Below are 23,188 nucleotides of genomic sequence, written 5' to 3'. Positions count from 1 at the left end.
ATAGCTGTGATAATATGTTTGCTTCCCAAAGTTTCTTTTGTTTTCGCTTATTTATTTACTCATTTATTTTAAATCATCAAACAAACTTTAACATCAGACAAAAATATCTTGAGTAAACATAAAAAGCTGTTTTAAAATCATGCTTTTGATTATGATGGGGAAAAGAATACACAAACAAACTTGTTCCTATGTGAAAAAAATAACTGTCCGCGAGTGCTTGACCCACAGTGAGTATGCACAGCTAGAAAACAACAGAGGCGAACTTTGGCAGGATTTACCAAATTACTCTAACAGCACATCAACAACTCACAGAAAAAAGAAAAGGCTTCATTACTGTCACTTCAGTGATAAGAAAAATGAAGTGCACCTTTGCTGCTTTCATAGAATTTTAAAGGGAAAGCTGCAGCTGAGGATCAGTTAATTAAAAACATCAATCTGATGATCCTTGGCAAGTGAGACCAAATCTGTAAAACTATGAGGTGTTGAATGTAACAATTAAGTAAAAAAATTAGAATAAAAGAAAAATCTGTCACATTTCTGTTATCTAGCAAACTTTCTTCATATTTAGAGCATTTTTCTCACATTTAGTGGGAAATGCTTAATATAAATGTTGAATTCATATCTAAATATATCCATGTTTATATGTTAAATCTATGTCTACATGCTATACCTATACATAAACGTTATATTTACATCTACATCTTAAATTAATATTTTAATGTACATCGTATATCTAAATCTTAAATCTAAAACTGAATACACTACATGTCTTAAATCTGAATATATATCTTGTATTTTGTTTTTTTTAAACCCTTGAATCTTTAATCTAAATCCATCCATTTTGTAAACCTGCTTATCCGTGCAGGGTCACAGTGGGATGATGCCTAACACCAGCAGTCATTGAGAGGCAGCAGTCCGCACAGGACAAACATGCACACACAGACTCACACTTAGCGGCAGTTTAGAGAGACCACTTCACCTTTTTCTGGACTGTGGGAGAAAGCCTGGAGAGAACAGGGAGAACATGCAGACTCTACGCAGAAAGGCCCCAGGCCAGGGTTTCTGCAAGGCAACAGTGCCACCAACTGTGCAGCCCTAAATCCAAGTCTTTAATCCAAATATGTGTCTTATATCTCAGACTTAAATATTCATAAAACATGCTAATTACCCACTCCAGTTCAACATCTCAACTCGTGGCCACACCCCCACGGCATAGCAACTTGAGTCAGAAGGGGCGTTCTCAATTAGAATATTCGCTTTTTTTTTGTTATTTTTCCTTTTTTAAATTTCTTTTGGTAATTTCTTTTTTTTTTATTTGCTAAAGATTTAAGTCTGAGATTTAGGATTTAAATAAAATGTAAGATATAAACTTAGATTTAAGATATATATTTATATATAGATTTAAATTTAAGATTTAGATGTACATATATTTGTATATAGCTATAGGATGTACAAATAGATTTGACATTTAAATTTTGATGTGTCATTTATATTTTGGCATTTTCCACTAAATGTGAGGAAAAAATGTGCAAAACAACAAATGTGACTGAAATTTCTTATTGCTAATCTCTTTACATTCATCAACCCATTAAAAACCACATATTTTGGCAGTTTGCTGGTCTGGAGCAGAGAGGTATTAGTTAATGTAATGTCTGGGCTCAAAGACATCAGGAATATCATGAAAGAAATAGGTGTTTCTATTTTTCTATTTGGGAAAATCCAAAAAAAACAACAACTCTACAATGAAGAATATTATACAGACGTAAAGAACATTTACAACAAGCCTTAAACATGCTGAACCTAGACGTTTTACCCCAAGTTCTTACTGGTCCATGTTCAGAGAAATTTTAAAACCCCAAGACTCCACAGGCCTCAGTTATCACGTAAAGGAGTAAAATTATTCATCATACAATTACAATAAGAGTGAGCAAGTACAGCATGAAAAGAAAGATTAAAGAGAAAGACATTTCTCTCATAAAAAAACAAACAAAAAACAGACAGCACAAGATGGGTTTCCCATATTTCATTGAATAGAACAAGACCTTCAGCCCTGTTGTTCCAAAGGGGAGACCACAAGTTGTGTTCAAGGAAAGTTTATTTGTATAGATTTGATTTATTTTGGTAAATTTCTAACATTGCAAAAAAAAGAAAAAGGAAACAAGATGAAACGAGTCTCTAAACCAATCATTTCCAAAAAAAAAAGGAATAGGCTGAAGCTTATAGTCTTATATTTGCCTACCCTATTCAATGGTGTAGGAAAATAAACGTTTAATATGTTTGACAAAATTGTAACTTAAAGCTTTCAGCTGGAGTGGGGCGCTAGTGTGGCACAGCGTTCTTTTATTGTGCCAGGTATGACCCCCGTGTTACTCCTCTAGATCTGTCCATGCAGTCCCTGCTTGCTCAGAAAAGCATCAAGCTGCAAGAAGTGGCTAAGACAGTGAAGACTGAGGGTCTTTGTTCACTCATGAGTTAATCCAGGATCAGACACCAAAGGTAGACAGATTGCAGGCATTTCAGAAGATTTCATTTTTGTAAAGTCATAAGGATTGAAATTTAACAAAAATTCAGAAAATGAACAGCAGAACATTAAAGACGTGTCACTAAAGCTCATGGGGCCAAAAATAGTGACCTGGTCTGCACTTGAGCCGAACTGCGCCTGTAGAAACAAACCTGGCCCCAATTCCTCTCTTCTTTGAAAAAAAAAAAAAAAAAAAAACAACTCTTCGCTCATTGTTTGAGCTATGCAATAATTAGGAATATAGCTAGATTGGTGCTACGTCCGTTAATGTCAGTTCAAATATTTTGTGTGTGCCGAATTCTTTCTTCTGTGTTTGCATATGCCTTCTTAGGCTTATTTAACTTAACATTGGCTTTTTCAAGGTTCCTTTTTCATTTGGGAAGAATGGTTTAAAGTAGAAATTCATGAAAGAAAAGTGGCTAAACACATATTTAGGGAGATGTGATTTTTAAACCATTAGGGCGTACAAAGAAAAAGCAGTATAGTCAGTTTGATCTAATGTAAATTGTACTGATAGGATATGAGATCAATGCAATTCAGTTAGTATTTAAAGCCAAAGCATCTGACACTGATGGACATTATTTTAGCAAAAATAAAATCAATCAATCAATAAATAAGAAGAGTGATTAAATTTTACTAGAGAAACTCATCACATTGTATTTTTCAATTGACCTGTAGGCCACTGCACATTTTTAAAAGAGGACATTGTTATTTGGCAGGCCCAAAGTAATGCCTTTACAAAAAAAACACAAAAAAACTTTAGCCCGTGTAATCAGCCAAACATGTTGTTCTCAGACTCAGATGAGACCATATTCTCAAAGGGTGTAGCTCTTCAGGGGCTTGTTATGATTCATTAATTATTTAAATGTTTTTATTGGACATACCTTTGTCACTATGCTAGTCCATGGAGGGACAATTAAAACTTGCTTTTGGTCCCTAAAGTGTGTCACTAACACACGCAATGTGTGACCTGTACTTTAGTTTATAAAAACTGCAAATTCAAATTAAATATCTTCAACATTTTGGGTATTTGAAATGAATGTTTTTCTGAACTTTTTTTTTTTCTAGACACATTTTTAAACCATCTACTCTTACTAACTCCAATTACTAATGGAAAAACTGTTTAAAGAACATTGTTGTATACCTTTTGCAGAAACTGGTTTAGACATTCATTGAAATGTGAAAAGTGTGCGTGGGTTTCAATCAACTCAATCCATTTGAGATGTTCTAACTTTGGTTCTGATTTACGTCTCAAGCTTCAATGAGACAAGTTTTGGATCCATATAGTTTCATATTACGTTGTTCCTATGGGCGATGTATAAAAGCAGTTTAGTGGCTCCCATTAAAAAGGACCCACTACTAGATGGGAGAGTTAATGGTTTTAAGATTAATCTAATTTCGTCTGTCCTTTAATCTCGGTGCACTTAATCTGAGTAGTGGTTATAATATGCCAGAGAAGAGACTGCTTCAGGAAGCTGACACACACCTATGTAATCTGTTATGCCTATATGTTATCAATCCTGCGGCAGACATTTTTGTTTATTAAGGAAGAGCAGAAATATCAGACCAAATGTAACCCTTTGAAAAACAAATCGACTTGGATTTAAATTGCTAGATTTGATTCAGTGTAGCGCCGCTTCATTAAGAATACCTGAAATATAGTGATTAGTTTGATTAGTTTAATAAACGTGTACTTAATTACCATTTTAATACACTTAGTACATGTGTTCTTCTGTGGGACACAACTATCAGAATACATTAAACTGGATTTGGCAGGAGTTTTTCAGTTTAAATAAAAACTGACCAAAGTATCACTGGGCTTGATTGGCCAGCAAACAGGTTGAACCTAAACCTCAAGAGTATTGTCGAGAAGAGAGGAAGATCCGAGACACCGTTCTTAGGAAAGCAGCCTAAAACTGAAAAACAATTGTTCATTGGAAGGAAAAGCAAGTTGAGAGACGTTTTGACACTTTTGCATGGACCTCAACATGACTACACTGGTCTTATTTCTATTAAAAACATTGAATAAAGTGTTGAACAATACTTTTATTGCGTCAATTTTTAAACATTGCCATTATAGTTTGGACTGACACGTCAGAGACACACATAAACAATGATGCAATCACTCAAAATATAACCTTAAACAAGAGGAGCTTTACGTCTCAGTGAATAAAAAATATGGAGTATACAGAAAGAAAAAAAAAAAATCAAATAGTGTTTTGAAATTAACAAGGCAAAGCTGAAAGGCAAAAATATCTACAGAACCAAAAAGCTGCAAAACAACAATCATAATGATAATGTAATATTTTCCTTAAATAGCTCTTAATTTGCACAATGATTGCAATGAATCTTGAAACTTTTCTTCTATGCCAGGCTGGCTTTATCTGGACAGGAAGTTAGCTGTAAAAAAAAAAAAAATACAATATATGAATACAATGAAAAATACAATGAAATAAAATTAGACATTATTCAAACACTTATTTACAGGAATGCTCAAATGCTGTGAACCTTATCCCTTAGTCTCTTTCTGATTTTAAAACTTTAAGAGCATCATAAAACCAAAAGAGATACCTGAAACATTTGCTGAATTCTATAAAGTTTTATACAAAGACACTTGTTCTGATGAGGTTAGTATAGGACATTATTTACAAAATATAAAAGGTTCCTGAATTATCTGATGCAGTAGCTAAAGAACTGGATGAGCCAATTTAAGAAACAAATTATTTCATCCCTTCAGAATAATAAATGTCATGGTCCAGATGGCTTCATAAATGAATTTGATAACCGTTTCAAGGAAATTAGCATCGAGCGGTTGTTTCAGCGCATTAGGGATAAAGATGACATTAAATGGATCTTGATTGGCACAGAGGAACCTAAAGTCTCACTCTATGCCGATGATGTTCTGGTGTCTCTGACAGAGCCTGCTTCATCAATACCACGTTTAAAAAGGAAATCATTTCTGTATATAGTTATTTTTCTGGCTATAAAATAAATGTGGATACGACAGAGGCAATAGTAAAGTCGACTTTCTCCTCTGAATATATTGTGATGCTGAAACGGCACGCGACTTGCTGTAAAAACACCATGCTGTGATTTTTACTTTAATGTAAGTCACCATAATGTGATCACATTTTTGTTCCCTTTACCCTTTATGCATGACGTAATAAAAGTTTAAGTTTTTATAAAAAACAAAAAACACATTAAGAGCAGTTTATTGAGAAGCTCACCTTTCTTTCAGAATCAAAGCTGCTCTGGGAAAATGTAGCAGAACCCTTCTGTCCAGAAAGTTTCTAATTGAAACGATTCAAGGCTATCATATTATATTAGCCTTATATTTTATCACATATTATACTATATTAGCCTTATATTTTATTGTGGCTATTATATTAGCCTTATATTTTACTAGACATATTAGCTTTATATTTTATTAGATATTATATTAACCTTATATTACAGCTATTATAGTGGCCTAATTTTATTAGGGCTATTTTATTATATTATATTAGCCTTATTTTATGGCTATATTATATTATATTAGAGAGGATCATCGTTGGTTTTAAGTATTTTGTTTCAAATATCTGGTCAGGTCCAAAATAGTAATGTAGAAACGACTAAAGGCCTTCTTCATTTGCTCATCATCCTCTTTTCTCCACGGTCCTGTTTGGAGCCTAACTGGTGATGTGCAGCGTGCACAACATCAAAGGTCCATAGAGGGTCAATAAGAGAACCAATGTGTAAATGGGTAGGGCTGCTGTGATTTTTTGAGGTCATCAATAATGTTGACTACAATAATTACAGCGTTATTTTTTTTTTTTAGATTACATTGTCTTTTTTATATTTAATTTCTTCCTCTTATTGGTGAGTCCAATCCTGCAATCTGCAGCTGTATGACTGTCTGTGCCTTTAAATCTGCGCCGTCTCAAATCAAATATGGCGCAGAGTGTCTGACTCCCTAATGAACCAGGTTCTAAACGTTCTCCAAAGCTTTCAAAGGGCAAAGAGGTATAAAGAATGATATTCTTGTTTATTTCCACTCCAGCCCTGTCATAGTTGACATTCCGAATACTCAAGTTCTTTAATTTGTATCACATCAATTACTTCATTTTACTCATGCTATACATATAATTCATCCTTTAAGGCGCAAATGTACCTTCAATTCTAAGGGATGCAAAGGTTTTTCTAATTAAAAAAAAATAGTAACTGTTTAAAATAATAAAAAAAAAAAAAAAACTGTGGCATCCTTCCAAAAAATAATGAGTTTACTTTAAAACAAGCTTGTTCTGCTGTAATCTACAAACATCTACCCAATGTTCACTCACCACAGAAATCCTTCCTTAAACTCAGTGAATTTGTGCCGGACCATAAACGTTGCTAGAGCATCTGCTACCTGGCAAAGGTGAACAAATAATGTGAATCTGCATTAAAACAGGCCCAGCTGTGTTTATGAACAGACAAGTGAATATAGTTGGCTTTAGGAATGACTAAATGGGTAAACGCTTACTTTCTCTGGTGCGTCCTCGTGAACAGTATGACCACACTGAGACAGGACCTGCATCTGAAACTTCCCTGCAGAAAGTCATCTTTTATTCACTCAAACTCAACCCCAAAGTGGAGGAAACGCTTAAGAACGTCACAAACATCTCATTTTTACCTTGCATTTGTCCAATGGTGAGGTCTTTGTCAAGCCGGTCCACTCCTGTAAAAAGAGGCAAAACTCTTAAATCACCGGAAAACGTTTCCTAAAAGATTAAAGATCAAATGATTTGAAACAAAATAAGTTAAAGAACGCAGTAGGTGAGGAACAAACCTGCAAGCAGGAGCAGCTTTGGCACAGAACAGCTGAGGAAAAGGGCTGACAGACCTCTGAACCAACCGTCCCAATACTTTTCCGTCTTTGACAGGTCCACTCGCCAGGTGTAGAAGCTTTCCTTTTTGACCTGCGGGGAACAAATGGACTTTTTTTTTTCTCGGTTTTCCAACAAAACAAATGTTGCGTGAGGAAGAAAAGCACCAAGAGAGACGGAACCTCCTGGTCGTCCTCCTTCATTCGTTTTTTGTTGGATTCTTCTGGGCCTTGTTCTTCCTCCTCTTCCTCTATAATGCCCTCGCCGATGCTGTTAGAGACACTTGGATTGCTGGCAGACTCCTCACATCTGTGCGATTGGGGGACAGAGGGAGGCAAAATACGCTACGTAAGACAACTGTTGGGTACTGAACGTGGCGAGAAAAACCTAAACCGGTTCGATCCGTACCTTTTCACTTGGCCGCCCATGGAGACTCGAGCAGATTCGATGTTTCTGATCTGGCCACTCTTCACGCTGAAAACAAAAGTGAAGACCAACTTTAGGGAACTTTTCTAATAAGGGTCTTAAATCAGGAGGGCACATTAAAACTCTACCAGGCTCTGGTAATGCTCAAAGATTGCTTCACTTTTAGCTTTGAGATGTTTGAGGGGTTTCTTACCCGTAAAGCCAATTTAACACCATTTGATTAAGATCAAGATTTCTTCATGTTCAGTCGATCCTTGGTGGATTTATTTGTATGTTTTGGGTCTTGGCCGTGTTGGAGGATCCGACATGATTTTATTTTATTATATTTTTTTTACAGACAGTCTCAGATTTTCCTCCAGGACCCTCTGATACACGGCCGAAGCTACGACACTTTATCTCCAGCTTTATGTTTTCAGTTAGTGTGAGGTTGTTTTCCTGGAATGCCGTATTAGGTTTATGTCTTTCTGGTACAGCTTAGACTGGCCTTAATGTTTTTCTTGGAGAGCGAAGGTTTTATTCTGGTATACATCCCAACCTTGAAGTGGCCCATAACTACTGTACTTACAACTGGGGAAAAAAAAAAAAAAAACGAAAACCAATAGATTATCTAAGCCAGGGGTGTCAAACTCATTTTGGTTGAGGGGCCGCATACAGCTTAATCTGATCTGAAGAGGGCCACACGAGTAAACTCATTGCAAGATTAAATAGAACTAATAAAAGTGGACTTGTTGTTGATTTTTATATTAAATGAATTTCACTTTTACACAATATATTATGAATAACCTCAGCATTTTTAAGAAAAGTATGTGCAATTTCAACAATACTTTTACTCAGTTAAACATTTACTTAAGTGCATTATGCATAAGAACTGATCGCAGTGATTATACAATGTTGAAAAACATTTATTCACATTTTTTGGAACTTAAAAACACTGTCCTGCATGACAAAATACATTAAACAGATAAAAATTAAGAAATGATTTAAATTTTTCCACACCTGAAGCTTAATCTGCTAATTAAAACCCAGCGCCCCTCGTGGACAATATAGGAACTGCATATTTTCAATTAAACGAAGTACATGTTTTTTTCAATAATTGTTTTATCTCCTTTTTCTTTCACCTTTTGTTTTTTTTTCATCTTGTTCTTCCTTTCCTCTCCTTCTTTTCCATTGTAGTGTCCATATCATTTGAGATATTCCCCACATGAATCATAATAAAACTATTCACATTCATAAATCAAGCGGAGCATCATGGCAAAAGCAGTTCTGCTTCACTTGTGAAAGTCAAATCTGATGAGCTCTTTTTGGCATTAAGACAACAATTCTTATTGCCACATTGCCAGACAGGACACTGGGCAAATTTTTTATAATGATAATGCATTTAGCCACAGGGCCGGATTAAATTGTTCGGCGGGCCGGATCCGGCACGTGGGCCGTATATTTGACACTCCTGATCTAGGCCAAGAGGCTAAATTGAAGGGCTCACGGCTTACCTCCACTCGATGGCGTTCTCCAGAGACTTGAACGTCTTTGGCCGACTTCTGAGGAAATTCTGCATACTGTTCAGAGCATCCATGGCCGTCCCTGCAATAAACAAAGAACATTCTCTTTAACTTATAACCCCACTTAACATCAGCTAGTTACTATACCGGGCATTTCGTTCGACACATTCATTAGTAAAAGCCTTAAATTGTTCAGAGATAAAGAATGAACGTATGCATGTACCTGTTTTCTGCTAAAAACTGAGGGTGCCACGCGATTAAAGGCAGTAGTTTACCTTCTACGACGTCGATGACGCAGAGACCCAGGAGGGAGGGCACATGATTGGCGCTGGCTGCGTGAACGGCAATGGCTCCACCCATACTGTGCCCGATTATCATGATCGGAGGGGGGCTCTCTCCATACAGGACTTCTACTACTTTACCAACATCCCTTTAAAGACAAACAAATATAAAGAAATATGCTGGTGAAGATTCTCAGTCATCCAGGTCAGGGTCATTCCAAAAAAAAAATAAAAAACAAAACAAAACAAAAAAAACAATTGGACTTGTTTTCCGTAGTTGAAGACGTTTCGCTTCCTCTCCAGGAAGCTTTCTCAATTCAAAAAGTTTTTCTCACTTTTTGAATTGAGAAAGCTTCCTGGAGAGAAAGCGAAACGTCTTCAACTACGGATAACAAGTTCAGTTGCTTTGTTTTTTTACTTTTTTTGGAAATATATAAAGAAATTAGCCGTAGCACAAACTTATTGGATAATTCTAAAATATGGTAAGAAATCAGACAGTTATACTAAATTGCAGGTCAAAAGTTTCAATAATGTACAGAGAAACACCTTTGACTACTATGCTATAATCAATGGCTGGAGCCTTAAATCTGCTTAGATCTTCAGTGCTTTTGTGTTACAGATACAATTATTCAACTATTATTTTACCTTCAAAATACTTAAAAAAAAAAAAAAATAACCTTACTTTGCCATGGTGTCTGCAGACAGATCCTCTGGATTTTTAACTTTGGTGTCTCCTGCAAAGAGCGGTAGAAACAGGGTTACAAGACCTGTAATAACTCACAAACTTTATAAAAAAAAATAAAAAAAAATAAATGTGTCACGCAAACAAGAACGGGACTTTCAATTTATTAATTTCTCCGACAATAAAGCTACTAAACAGCCAATAACAGTCACGGCACGTTCTGTTCTCCCTTGTTTTCCCACTTATCTGCAGGAGAGGAAAAACTGGTTTGGTTTCCAGGTTTTTCAAACATCAAATCCCAAAAGATAAGAACTCTCTGAGAAGAAACAGTCAACGCAGGCATGTTTGTGCAGCAGCTTAAACGCTAATAACGAGGAGCTATTTCAGACTTTCCACGTCATTGGAGAAGTTGACGCGATCGAGAAGAAAAATACAGGTTCGCTCCTCATTAAATCCCTAAGTAGAAAACAGGCAACATTTACAATGTCATGACAAGATGATGAGAAACAAGAGGTTTGCATCAGCATTACAGCTGCTGTGCAAACGGTTACTGAAGCTATGAAATTAACAGGTAAAGTAGATTTATGCAATTCCAAATTATTTAGATGGGTTCCCGGACCTCGGTTAAAAAAATCAAATCCAAGGACGTTCCAGGACCAAATTCCTCAAATTCAAGGATTTGCTATTAATGAACAATTTTAAGAAAATGTAAATTCAGTAAAAAAAAAAAAACTTAATTGCATAAGTAGTTAGATGATAGAAAGTAGATCGAATGTATAGCCTCCATTCATGTTGACGGTATTTAACGAGGGGAGGCTTTGTTGACGCCTTAAAGCCCTTCAGCAAATGTGTGGTAAAATGGTTCATTTCTCTCAGTGTCTCACTAAGGCCATCTAGATGTGAATAAATAAACATTCCACAGGACAAATCTGTCTAATAGACACGCCTTAAATGTATGAATATTTGACTTGAAAATATTTATCTAAACACATCAGTACACTTAGTTGCATCCTGATTTTTTATTGACGCAGTCTCAGTGAAAATTTGTGTGATAAAATTAAAGATAGATACCAGCCTAAAGTGCTTTTGTAACTGGGTCTAATTTTGATAAACAACTTATTGGGACAAATCTGAGCCAAAAGCTTGTAAATGAGGGATTCAGCTGGAAGAATATAGTCGGAGCTGTACAATAACAAAGCAGATGCAATGTAGACAAAGAGACTGTTATTTGAAAACTAAAAATTATTGTTCACACCTGAGACTTAAGCAGCTGAAATACCGGTTTGAAAAGCGCCGTGTCCAAACCCACGTTTATAGCAACCTACAGTAAAATTACATCACTGCGTTCATAATTTCTCAAATTGATTCATAATTTAAAATGCAGATATCAATGTTCACTGAACTAGGTTTCATTCTTTGAGGCACATTTCACACTATGCAAATGTCACGGTGACTGTAGGACACTTAATATTTACTCATTTTAAATGTAGGTCTAGGCTACAGTCTATCAGTAACAACAAGCTAAAACTATTATCAATAAGCCATTTTATTCTAAGCCAAAACCTGCATTGAGCCAAGAGAGGCACATCGATAGAATCTATTGTCGAGAAATGCATCTGCAAGCCAGATTTACGAAAGGACAAACTGCAGAAATCTGCAGTTTGTTCTGCAGTACTGCAATATTTTCATGTCCAAAATATTGCATTGTGCAGTACGATGCAGTAACACTATAGTATTTTGTATTAATAACGTTTGCTTTGTTCAAAATACTGCATCTACTGCAGTAATGATAGTATACAAAATTGACCCACTGACAGCAGTCGTCACCCACGTGAAATTTCCAAACCCAAAAATATTTTAAATATTTCAAGGATGATGTCTTTTTATGACTGCTTTCAAAAACTTTCCATGGCCTTGAAGCTATTTTTTTTTTTAAATTCACAAACTTTAAATTATTTCAACAACCCCTGGAAACCCTGGATATAAAAACTTCATGCAAAGTTTGACCAAAAGTAATTTCCTGGCCATAAGGACGGTGCCGTCAGGACGCCACCTTGGTGCTGCTCCTGGTTTCCAAATGTGTTGCTGTTTAGGTTTCCCCAGACTAACTTATATTTTAGGAATTAAAGCCAAAGAATGACAAGCTGAAACATATTGCTAAATACCTGAGACATTTGACACTTATTCACGTTTAAAAGCAACTACAGTTTTTTCCACATTTCTAAACGAATGTTTCGATAATCAACGTCCCAAAGCGCAGGGGGCTGTAACTACCGTGAGCTCGGAGGTCCATCGCCACCACCCTGCAGTTGATCCTGCTGCATATGACGGCCTGTAAAAACACGTGCAACAACCAGTTACATGAAAGAAAATGTGTTAACACACGTAGCGATCCATTTATACTCATATTGTGTCTGTGGTGGCAACAGTGAGGATCAGACTCACAGTAAACACGGCCCAGGACAGCGCAGAGTGGCCTCCTCCGTGGAGCAGCAGCAGCACAGGGCCACTGGAGCCGCTGCAGTAAACTCTGAAAATGTTCTGGGGGGTCAAGGTCGTTAAAACAAAGGCTATGCAAGCAATTAAAAAAAATATTTTTTTTTTCTTCTTTTTACACACCAGGATAGCTTAGAGCAGGGGTGTCAAACTCATTTCTATATGGGGCCACTTTGGCGTCATGAAGTCTTCAAAAGGGCTGGTTGCACGTGCATAGACGATACTTTTCATTTCATAATTTCCTTCCAGTTTACATAGAAGTATAAAAAATACACAGTAACATAAAAGTAGCACCCTTAGGCCCAGTTTATACAGTTTATCTGCAAATAAAGGTGATGCTGGGGTGAGTTACACTTTAAGCTCATCATTCTGCATCACTTTTTCTCCATCTAGACATTTCTGGGTTGTTTAATGTGTTGTGGGAAAACTGACATCTAGTGGCAGGATGATGTTACTACACAGTAAAAAAAAAAAAAAAAAAAACATTCCCTACAGGAGGCACAGTTTTAGCCATATTATACACTTTAAAAGGATGTATGCCTCTACTTTATGACACAATATGCCTTTTTTTGGCTCTTGAGGGCCGGATAATTTACCTCGACGGGCCGGATTCGGCCCGCGGGCCTTGAGTTTGACACCTGTGGCTTAGAGCCTCCATGCTACGCCGCATTGATGCAGTTTTTATTCCAAAAGAACGTCCAGCCAAGTACTGATGCAGAGAAATGATCATACTTTTCAGGGGCCAGAAGTTTCAGTTTAAAATACCCTTTTTTTTTTAAATGTATCTTATGTAATGTTGTAATTTCCCGACACTCTTAATTTTGGGGTTTAATTAACTTTCAGCCAAAATAATCAAAATTATAAGAAATCAAGGCTTGAATAATTAACTATTACATATGTAATGATCCTACAGGAGGTTAAGTTCTTGAAATGAGAGAAGAAATGTTTTTCACAATAGTCCACTTATTTTAGCTTTACATGTAAATAAGCCTTTTCCACATATTACAGTGTGAAGTCGGTCTAATTTTTTCCTTCCCTGCATTTCTTCAGGACATCGCTTTCAGTGTCCCCCCCCCCCCACCCGTTTCTGGCCGCTCGGTGACCGGCTGAGATGGGTTTATGGTTTCCCAGAACCTCCTTGCTGGAGCGGAGATAACGCTTTCTGCTCGTTACACTGCTGACATTATCGGCCACAGAGAGAGACACAACATTTTAGTGTGACAATAACACTGAGTTAGCAGTTTCACGGCCAACCGCTAGCTGCAACCAGGAGGCAAGAAAGATGGGAAAAATCATCTAGTGTGGCTGCTGCTACGACAGATGTGCCATTACTGTCCTCTCTTTCCCAGCTATTAGCAGTTCAGTGGTCTCCTTGTTCTCTGCCGCCTCTCTTTTAAAGCTTTTCCAAACATTTGTGAAGGAATGCATCACTAAGGAGCTCAGAGAACTCCAGCATGGTACTGCGACGGGACGCCACCGATGCCATAAGTTCATTCTTGAAGGTTCCTTGCTACCAAATGTTCCAAAGCCAGCTGTGAGGGGTACCTTAACAAATAGGGAATCACGATATATATCGGACCGGTAAAATATCGGCCAATATGGTGGAATTTTATATCGGCCCGATAAGTAAATTCCTCCGATAAAAATAGACGATAAATTCATTAAATGTGGTGGAACTTTATTCAGGCAGAGTAGCCCAATGCGGGACAAGACCTGTGGATTTTGTGTTCCTTACTATCAGGACCCAGGCTTGGCTCCATTATTGCCTGACTATAAATAAACAAACTGGGTATTAGAAGATGACAACAGCATTGCAGTTTGCAAAACCTGTTCAGCAAGAATTTCGAGAGGAGGAAAGAAGGATTTGGGTTTCAACACAACAAACCTAATAGCTCACCTGAAAAATCATCATCATGGCACCTCATTTTTGAGAATGCCCTTTTTTTTGACTTCATTGAATTTTTATATGCATATGTTAGTACAGATAATTTCATGTTTGAAAATGATTTGACTTGACTCCAGAAATACATTTGCTGATAGCCTTCTGAACATTTTTTAAGAAGTTTCACTTTTTTCTTTGACCTTTGCTGTGGTTATTATTTTTTGACTTCACAAATGCCTTTGCAGTTAAGCCATAGATTTGTTTAGTAATTTTTAAGGGATGCTCATTGTATTCTAAACTGATTGTTGTCTTTTGTTATTAAAAGCAAATTACAACTTTTTTTGTGATGGTATAAAAAAAAAAATAAACATTTGAAGAGCCAAAACCTTTTGTTTGCTGTTATAAATAAGACACAGCTGCTAAATAATTAGTTTTTTATGCAGATTATGCAAAAGCTATATTGAATATGAACTTATCGGTATCGGTATCGGCCATGAAAAGCAGAAAAATATCGGTTATCGACATCGGTTGAAATTTTTAATATCGTGCATCACTATTAACAAATTAAGGAGACGATTAGGGAACCACAAATTCAGCTAGGAAGATGAAGTAAACATAAAATCAGAGAGCAGGGGCAGCTGCCGCTGTGGTGCAGCGTGCAGAATTCGTCGCCTCGCGTCGCAAACTGCACTGCAAAGAGGAAATCACAGAAGTGGAAAGACCACCGGACTCTGGATCAGTGGAGACAAATCATGTTTCTCTGGCAACATGACAGAGGAATCTGGGTTTATATAAGGATATATCTTTGTCGTTGTCATTCTCCACCTCCACGTCCTCTATGGTTTCAAAGTACTGACTCCAGAGCAAAGGGGTGAAGTCTTTCTTCCGTCCAGGTCTGTGTAAAACAGAGAGCACACACATGTTTTAAAAGTAACCCTCCACTTGGATTCCATTTATAGTGCAGCCAAACTGAAAAAGCATCACAGCAGAAAACACAAGATCTGCAAGATTAGAAAAATAAAAACAAAACAAAAATAATTTAAAAACACATATTTGTACATAAGATAAGAAGAGGAGGCGATTTACACAAAGACAAGATGAGGGGAAGAAAGACACAAATGTTCGTAACTAAACTAAGCATGATAAAAAAAAAATGAAACAATGAAATGTGAATAAATATGTAGTTCACAGAGACGATGCTGGTTTGAGGGACAAAGGAAACAATTGTTTTAAGGATGATCAGGAGACACTTGAGGTAAGCATAAAAAACAGGAAGCGCAGATTCTAAAGCCTGGATAGAAGTGATGAAACTAAGAAAATCGATACTAATAAGAATTAAAATAAAGTAAACTGCAATTTCAAATTACATAAGAGTAAGACAAAACAAATGTATATAAAATATATTAAAAAAAACATTTAAGCACAGTACAAAAAACAAATAAATTCCTAATTAGAAATCAACATCCAGTTCAACTAAAATTTCAACAGAGTCTGCTTTAAAAATAATAGAGCGTACCTTTTCTACCAAAAAGGCCATTTGGGGAAATAAAACTGCTCACAGCTCCAGAGCAGGTCTAGAATAATTGTTTTAGTCTTTCATCTTTATGCCTCCTAACTTTTTGAATGTTCTCCAGAGTATCCCGCAGCCTCTGACAAACTGCACATTTGGTGGCTCGTTTATTTTTTTTTGGTTACTGATTCTATCAGTATCTTTAGAACAAAAACAGTCAAAACGCTGCTGGTTTGGAAAGCAAAGCATCGGAGAATCATATCGCACACGGGCAATTTCTAAAACAGGGAGTCCTACTAAAACTTTCCGGTAAAGTTAATATCATTTTGCAGACTCGAATTTTCCATAATTCACAATCTAGAGACTGTAAAGAGTGGAAGGATGGAAGACAGGCAAAGACAGATGCATGTCGGACAGACCATGATAATTGATCATTGATGATAGATCAAATATATGGCATAAAGGGACCAATGAGTGGGCGAACAAACAATGACTTGATGAATAAACGGATTCTGAACAAAAACATGGAGGAACGAGCAGATACCAGACAAACAGAAGCATAAATCAAAATGATCAGACAGATGGATGCTGCTCGTAGACCGTGTGGGACACGGAAAGACTGCAAATACGCATAGATTGTCTATCATCCGTTTTCTTTTCTCATTTTCTCACTTATCTGGAAAACAATCCAATCAAGTAGGGGAATAAGACCAAAGACCTTTAGCGGACCCGGTTAAGAACCAAAGGTGTTTAAAAGTCCACTTTTGACAGGGTGACGGAACCAAAGTGGTGCAGGGAGCATGCAGAATGAGGGAGGTGCAGCCAGATGTGGACGCATGTCTCTGTCATGTCTATCTGGCAACATCATGCAGACATAAACGTCAACACGGGGCTTTGGACACAGCCAGAAACAATAGATGGATGAAGGCAAGCACGCCATCACCAGTCGTGTCCCACACCAACAAACAGGAGCAGCAGCTAACTGAGCCCGGCTAGCTGTCAGCTGGGTCCAACACTCGGCCGTAGAGACGGAACCGAGTTGGACGAACCGAAAAGGGGGACACGACGAGAGGCCGAAACCCAGCAGAAGAAGCCGGACGACTCACCCCATTTTCATTTTGGAGCCGGACTGAAACCCGCCTGCCACAGGGGGTCTGGATGCTAGCAGGTTCAGATGCAGCTGCTTCTCCATGCTGCCAGGAACGAGACGGCCTCTGTCAGGAAACGTTTGAGACGACCTTCCCTTTCTTCAGCCGCATATGATTGTTCTCAGACACCTGCACCGACTTTAACCACACATTTCACACGATGCGTTGTTTGGTTAGCTAGCAGCTAGCTTTCTTCTCAGTGCGTCTCTGCTGCGTCTTCTTTGTTTTCCTTCTCTGCTTCCCTCACAGGGGTGAGCGCGCCGTCTGAAGCATCACTGCCCCCTAGCGGTTCTGAACTAAAACTGCACCACCACTGGTAGCTGAGTTTCAGCCAGTTTTACTGCTTCCTGCAGTGTGACAAATTCACAAGAAAGTTGGGTTGTCAACAAGAAAAGATTAAAACAAGTGCAAATGAATATAATAAAGCAAACTTCTTCCGCTTAGGACAAATTAAAAGAGGTCACAATTAAATAGATTAACAGAACTGCATTCACCCCACCAGGAGAAATCCACTACTAGAAACATTAAATACAAATAAAATAAAAGAAAGTATATTCAAAAAGAAAACTATAAATATGTGTATAAAACAGAAGTAAAACTTGGATAAGATTTAAATTCGCAATTATCAGAAAAAAAAAAGATTTGCTACAGTATATGTTATTAACACTGCATTGTACAGGTCTTGTTGTAGAGTCTAATTGGCAGGTGGTAAAATGGGTCAAAATGTTTACTTTTAGTCTATGGGTGGGAACATTCGATATGGAGGATTTAATAAAATTGCTGGTGACACACATTATTTACATAAATATTCTTGTTTATCAGACTTTATGTGTTTTTTACTTTTAGATATAGTTTTATACATATATAAAAGGCATACTAACAGTTAACACTATATTTTTGGAAAAACTAAAGCAGAAGTAGTGTTTATTCTCTACATACAACATAAAATAACAAGATGTTGCTAGAAAATAAGTCTTCAATATTACATAGTTTATAACATACATTAATTATTTTGGCATGTTCTACGTGTGGTGGAAAATTAACACTTTACAAAACCCTGAAAACACGTGATGAAAGTTAAACATCATGGTGGCAACATCATGTTGTAGGGATGCTTTTCTTCAGAAAGGTAAGAGAAGCAGCTGCGCCTGTATGGATAGAGTTAAATATGGGGGAATTTGAGGGGAAAAAAACAGCGAAACAATCCAAAGCGCAGCTCAATCTACAATAAAATGGTTTAGAAGTCTATTCATGAGTTAGAATGGCCCAGTCAAAGTCAAGACCTAAATTTGAAACAACTCTTGAAAATTGCTGTCCACAGACTCTCTCAGGCAGGCAAATATTTTAGCCTCCATGTGCAAAGCTGGTAGAAGCATACCTTCAAAAGATTTGCAGCTGTAATTGGCGAAATGAGGTTCAACAATTAAAGGGTTGACACTTTCGGTCCAAAGAAAGCAAATAAATTCTTAGACGTGCAAAGTTGATAAAGTCATACACAAAAGACTTGCAGCTGTAATCTCAGCTTACATGGTTCTACAAAGTAATAACTCAAGGAAGCTGGAAAAGGCACACCACACTTCTTAGATTTGTGTTTGGAAAACTATTTGTATAACTTTTGACCCAAGTATTAGCTTAATTTGAGATATAATAAATTATTTTGGAGGTAAATATACAGCACTTGGCGCATATTGATGCTCCGTGTGGGCTGGCCTTCTCAATGACTCAATTATGTAACTTGAGAGGGTCAGATCTGTTGCTGACTGCCACAACAGAACAAAATATATGACAGTTATGACACTTAACCTGATCAGACATATGTATTGGTTTGCTGTTGAAGGAATTAATCTTGAGGGGTAAATTTGACCTTGTTTTTACAAGAAACTCCATCTCTATCCGCTGATCCGAAGTGGTCTGCTATCAGATTCCAAAATACGGATGGAGACTGTTTAATTTTGTGTCGGTGGCCTGTAGGAACAATAAACCTGGAAGTTACAAGTCTAGCGCCCCTAGTGGCTAAAGGTCACACAGCACTGCTTTGAGCAAAGATCAATTTCCTTCTGATTCACAATTACTATCTGTGTTGGTGTATCACAGAGAGTTCCAATATAAGTCATTGTAGTTTGCTGTTCTAATGTGACAAAATGTGGAAGAGTTCAAGAGGTATGACTACTTTTGCAGGGCACTCTACATTTGGGAGAATCCTTCAGCGTATTGTTCCTGCCTTGAACACAAGGTGGTGGTATAAGATTCCCTTCTCAGCCTCACAGCAGAAACAGTCTTCAGCTGCATTTACAAAACATATTCTATATTGTCAGTGGTTCTACGAAAACAGCAGTGTAATGTATTTTATAGATATTTACAATATTGTAAAAACAAAATTACTTCATCAGTTTCACAGAAATCGCACCTGAGCTGCTCCACCATTTGATTTGAGGCTTCAGATGGTCAGGGCTCACAAGGATATGATAGAAATGTACTCATTACTATTCCATTAAAGATGCAACATTTTAGGTCATGGCTTTTGCTCAAAATAGTGACATACTGATAAACTGATGTTTAAAGGTGCAGTGGTTAATGATGAGATTAGGAAGGAAACTTGATACTGAACAAAGCTGAGGAGAGTCAGTCTAGTTGAATAGGAAAGATACAGCAAAAAATATTAATTTAGTTGGATCAAAGGATATTGTAATAGCAGAGGTTCTGTACAAGTGAGGGCATATTTGTAGCTAATAACATACATGAGTTTGTACATACTGTGCAAAACATGTAAAACCCATTCAAATTTTGAGTCACACAGATTTTAAGGTCATATAAAATCGGATTTTCCCCTTTCAGTTGTTTCATTTCTTTTCTAAATGTTTAATTTCTTATTTTATTTTTTTTCTGAAGTATCCCAGAATGGACAAATCTTTAAATCTTGATTGTTCTTGATGTTGCTCTGACTACAGCTTTCTTTTTTATTCTGCGGGGGTCAAGGGAGACCAGTCCAGTTAAAACCTTTGGTGCACAAAAGATTTTTAAAAATGTGCTCCCACAGATGTAAGTTAGAAGAGCTCTATTTTGATTAAAAAAAAGGAAATAACATACATGTATGAATACAGAGGCACTGAAAAGTATACCCACCCCTGTTAAAGCACCAGGTCTTTGTAATCAAACCAGGATAGATACTAAATGAGGCCTTTTCAGCTATATCAACAGGAAAGAAGACACATATTCATTCATTATGAGGATGATAAAAAAACAGAGGAAATTAAATCAGTTACTATTCTAAATGTTCTCAGCATCATAGTTTAAAGCAGTTAATGCTTTTTGTAGACTTTAAAAATTAGAAATCTTATCCTTGACTTCAACTTCCACCCATTTAGATCCATAGATAGCAAATCCCTCAGTAAAAAAAATAACACTTTTAGAATTATAAACCATTAATTGGAATGCTTTAGAGAATATGAGTGGAGTAGTACACATAACAGGCAGAAAGGTGTATCACTAACAGATTATAAGTGTGAAAGAACCCAAACTGTGACATGTGGGTTAATCAGCTTAATTTATTGATTATCTGTTAATGCTTTCTCGGAGTTTGGAGAGATTTATTTTTGTTTCAGGCAGATGAAGTCTGATTATGGCTGAAAAAACAATGCTCGGCTACCATGAAACAATGCATTTTTTGTTTATTTTTTATGGTTTTATGACTGAGAATCACAGGTTTTGATTTTCAAAAAGCGAGACCTTTATTCCTCTGTCTCAAGTTGATAAGGACACGTCACAGCTTCGGGAAGATCGAAGATTTAGGGTAGGGGAAGGTTCAGGCTTGCGTAATGGAAAGATGTCTTTAGTAAACAAGCTTCTGAACCAGATACTCTCATCAATATCACTGAAAGGACAGGCAACGACACCCAGAATAACACATTTGTTTCCGAGCTGTTTAAGCCCAGACAGTTCCCCGAAAACGCTCCAGTAGGTCCAGAAATGTGTGGTAAAGAGAGATCACATTTCTCCTGGTGGGGCCTGTCCTCACTGGCTCCTGGAGGAGACTAGAATGGAATTCAAAAGCCCGCTCATTACATACAAAGCCCCCAGTGACCTGGCCCCCTGTTATTTAAGACAGCATAGCTTTCGAGGACTAGAAGGGGAGGCAGAACTGTTCTCAGGCGGGCAAACAGCGCACTCCTGGGCGGTCTGTTAGAGTAGATTTTGTTTCTATCAGTGCTTCATGCAGTATTTTGGGTTTGTGTGGCAAAATCAAAATATACCATCAAATAAGATCATGACAAACCTTTGTGGTCCCACAAACTCTCCCATATAATAACAGAATATGGACAAAGTTCATATTCAAATGGGTGTGTGGATGAGAAAAAAACAACAAAGTTGTCCCTGCCAAAGCCCTGTGCCCCACTAACCTTTAAGTGCTACTTACTCTATTACAAGAGCACTGTTATGAACTTTATTTATAGAGCAATGGAGATGATCGCTTCCTCAGCACCGAATCAGATTCGTGGCATTCGAAGTGCGAGGAGGGCACAGCGGTGACAAGAGTCTGAATGCCCGGACTCGTTTCATGCGGTTCCAAGTGAGCGAGTGGAAGGGAGGGGCGAGGGGAGTCGATGCAAGCTGGCTGAAGCCGGACCAGTGAGGTGTTTACTGGCCAGACTGTGTGCTCAAAGGTTACCCAAACTGTGTTCTCAAGAAAGGGTGAGTGAGGAATACAGACGCTCGTCCCTCCTCTACATTTCTTCCACGAGGATATTAAATGAACTGACACCGTAAAATGCCGCCTGTTCTTCTCATGAGAGATTACTTTTCACTTAATCTCATGCAGTGTTAAGTAACTAACCTTTATGGTTCAAAAAGCGTAAATATGAATTTGATCTATGATGTGAGGTAAACAAAAGGGCCGACCTTCTCGTCAACGGACTTGTTTACAAAATAAACCTGAAGGATTTTGGGAAGCTCATCTCCTGGCATATTGTGTCATCCTGTCTGACAATCAAATAAACAGCTGGTGCTGTTATGTCTGCATGATGTTCACACCCCTTGAACATTTAGACATTTTATCATATTACAGACTTCAACGGTTCTTATTGGCACAGATTGAAACAAAGTAGAGCATTATTTTCGATGCAGGTGGAATATGACGCATGATTTTCAAAACTATTTTACCTATATAAATCAAATTGGCTGGATTTATGGCTGGCCTTTGACTGGACCATACAAACTTATGAATATGTTGTTATCTACATCATTCCATTATACGTCTGGCTGCATGTTTAGGGTCATTATCCAGCTGGAAGGTGAACCTCTGTACTCAGTCTTGGACGCTTTGTTGGTTTAGTTGGTTTTGGCAGGTTTGGGGTTTGCTATTCTCGTGTTCGGAGGATGGACTGAACAGTTGTCAGTGAGATGTTCAAAGCCTGCGATGTAGCTTTAAAACCTAATCCTGCATTACATTTTTCGCTGTAAAAGTTTGACAGCCGTGTCCAATTTTTATACCACTTAACAATAATTGGTCAGTCATGTACATCCCAACAAAATACAGTGGAGTTTGAGGTTGTAACGTGACAAAATGTAAAAAAAAGGTTCAAAGGGTGTGAATGGTTTTGCAAAACACTTTAAAGCTGCAATATGTAAGAACAAAGACAAACAAAGATTATATGCAAGGTAGAAAACTAGCAATTTGAGAAGACCAATAATGCTGCCTCATGTCACAGCGCTTGAGTCATGAGATATGTGTGGGAGACGGTTTTGCGAAGTCAGTCGACTGCTTTGCCCTGGCCTGCAGCTGCTGAGGAAAGCCACACAAGCCATTCTAACCCTCCCAACTATCTCCCCTTTGTAACACTTTCCATTTGGGTTCCTGTGTTTTAGCTGGCTGCTGTTAATTTGCCTGAATGGGAAGGGAAGG

The 23,188-nt window shown here is 37.4% G+C and overlaps 1 protein-coding gene across 1 annotated transcript; it reads right to left on the bottom strand.

The window, feature by feature from the left end:
* Positions 1-4,547: 4,547 nt before the first annotated feature.
* ppme1 (protein phosphatase methylesterase 1) lies at positions 4,548-17,333 on the bottom strand. Its single transcript, XM_012867207.3, has 14 exons — positions 17,248-17,333; positions 15,433-15,526; positions 12,699-12,791; positions 12,528-12,585; positions 10,254-10,305; positions 9,566-9,720; positions 9,282-9,372; positions 7,774-7,839; positions 7,548-7,674; positions 7,329-7,458; positions 7,173-7,217; positions 7,023-7,087; positions 6,841-6,908; positions 4,548-4,921 (listed from the first exon to the last, which is right to left on the bottom strand). The coding sequence occupies exons 1-14, from the start codon at positions 17,331-17,333 to the stop codon at positions 4,918-4,920; spliced, it is 1,134 nt and encodes a 377-aa protein (XP_012722661.1). The 3' UTR covers positions 4,548-4,917.
* Positions 17,334-23,188: the final 5,855 nt, after the last annotated feature.

Source organism: Fundulus heteroclitus, chromosome 11, assembly GCF_011125445.2.
Source record: "Fundulus heteroclitus isolate FHET01 chromosome 11, MU-UCD_Fhet_4.1, whole genome shotgun sequence".
Lineage (NCBI taxonomy): Eukaryota > Metazoa > Chordata > Actinopteri > Cyprinodontiformes > Fundulidae > Fundulus > Fundulus heteroclitus.
This window is presented reverse-complemented; position numbering and strand designations above follow the sequence as displayed.

Coding starts and splice junctions, on each gene's coding strand:
- ppme1 (XM_012867207.3), bottom strand. CDS start 17,333: ATGGAGAAGCAGCTGCATCTGAACCTGCTAGCATCCAGACCCCCTGTG. Junction 15,527..17,247: donor GGCTCCAAAATGAAAATGGG/GTGAGTCGTCCG, acceptor TGTTTTACACAG/ACCTGGACGGAAGAAAGACT. Junction 12,586..12,698: donor TGTCCTGGGCCGTGTTTACT/GTGAGTCTGATC, acceptor GTGTTTTTACAG/GCCGTCATATGCAGCAGGAT.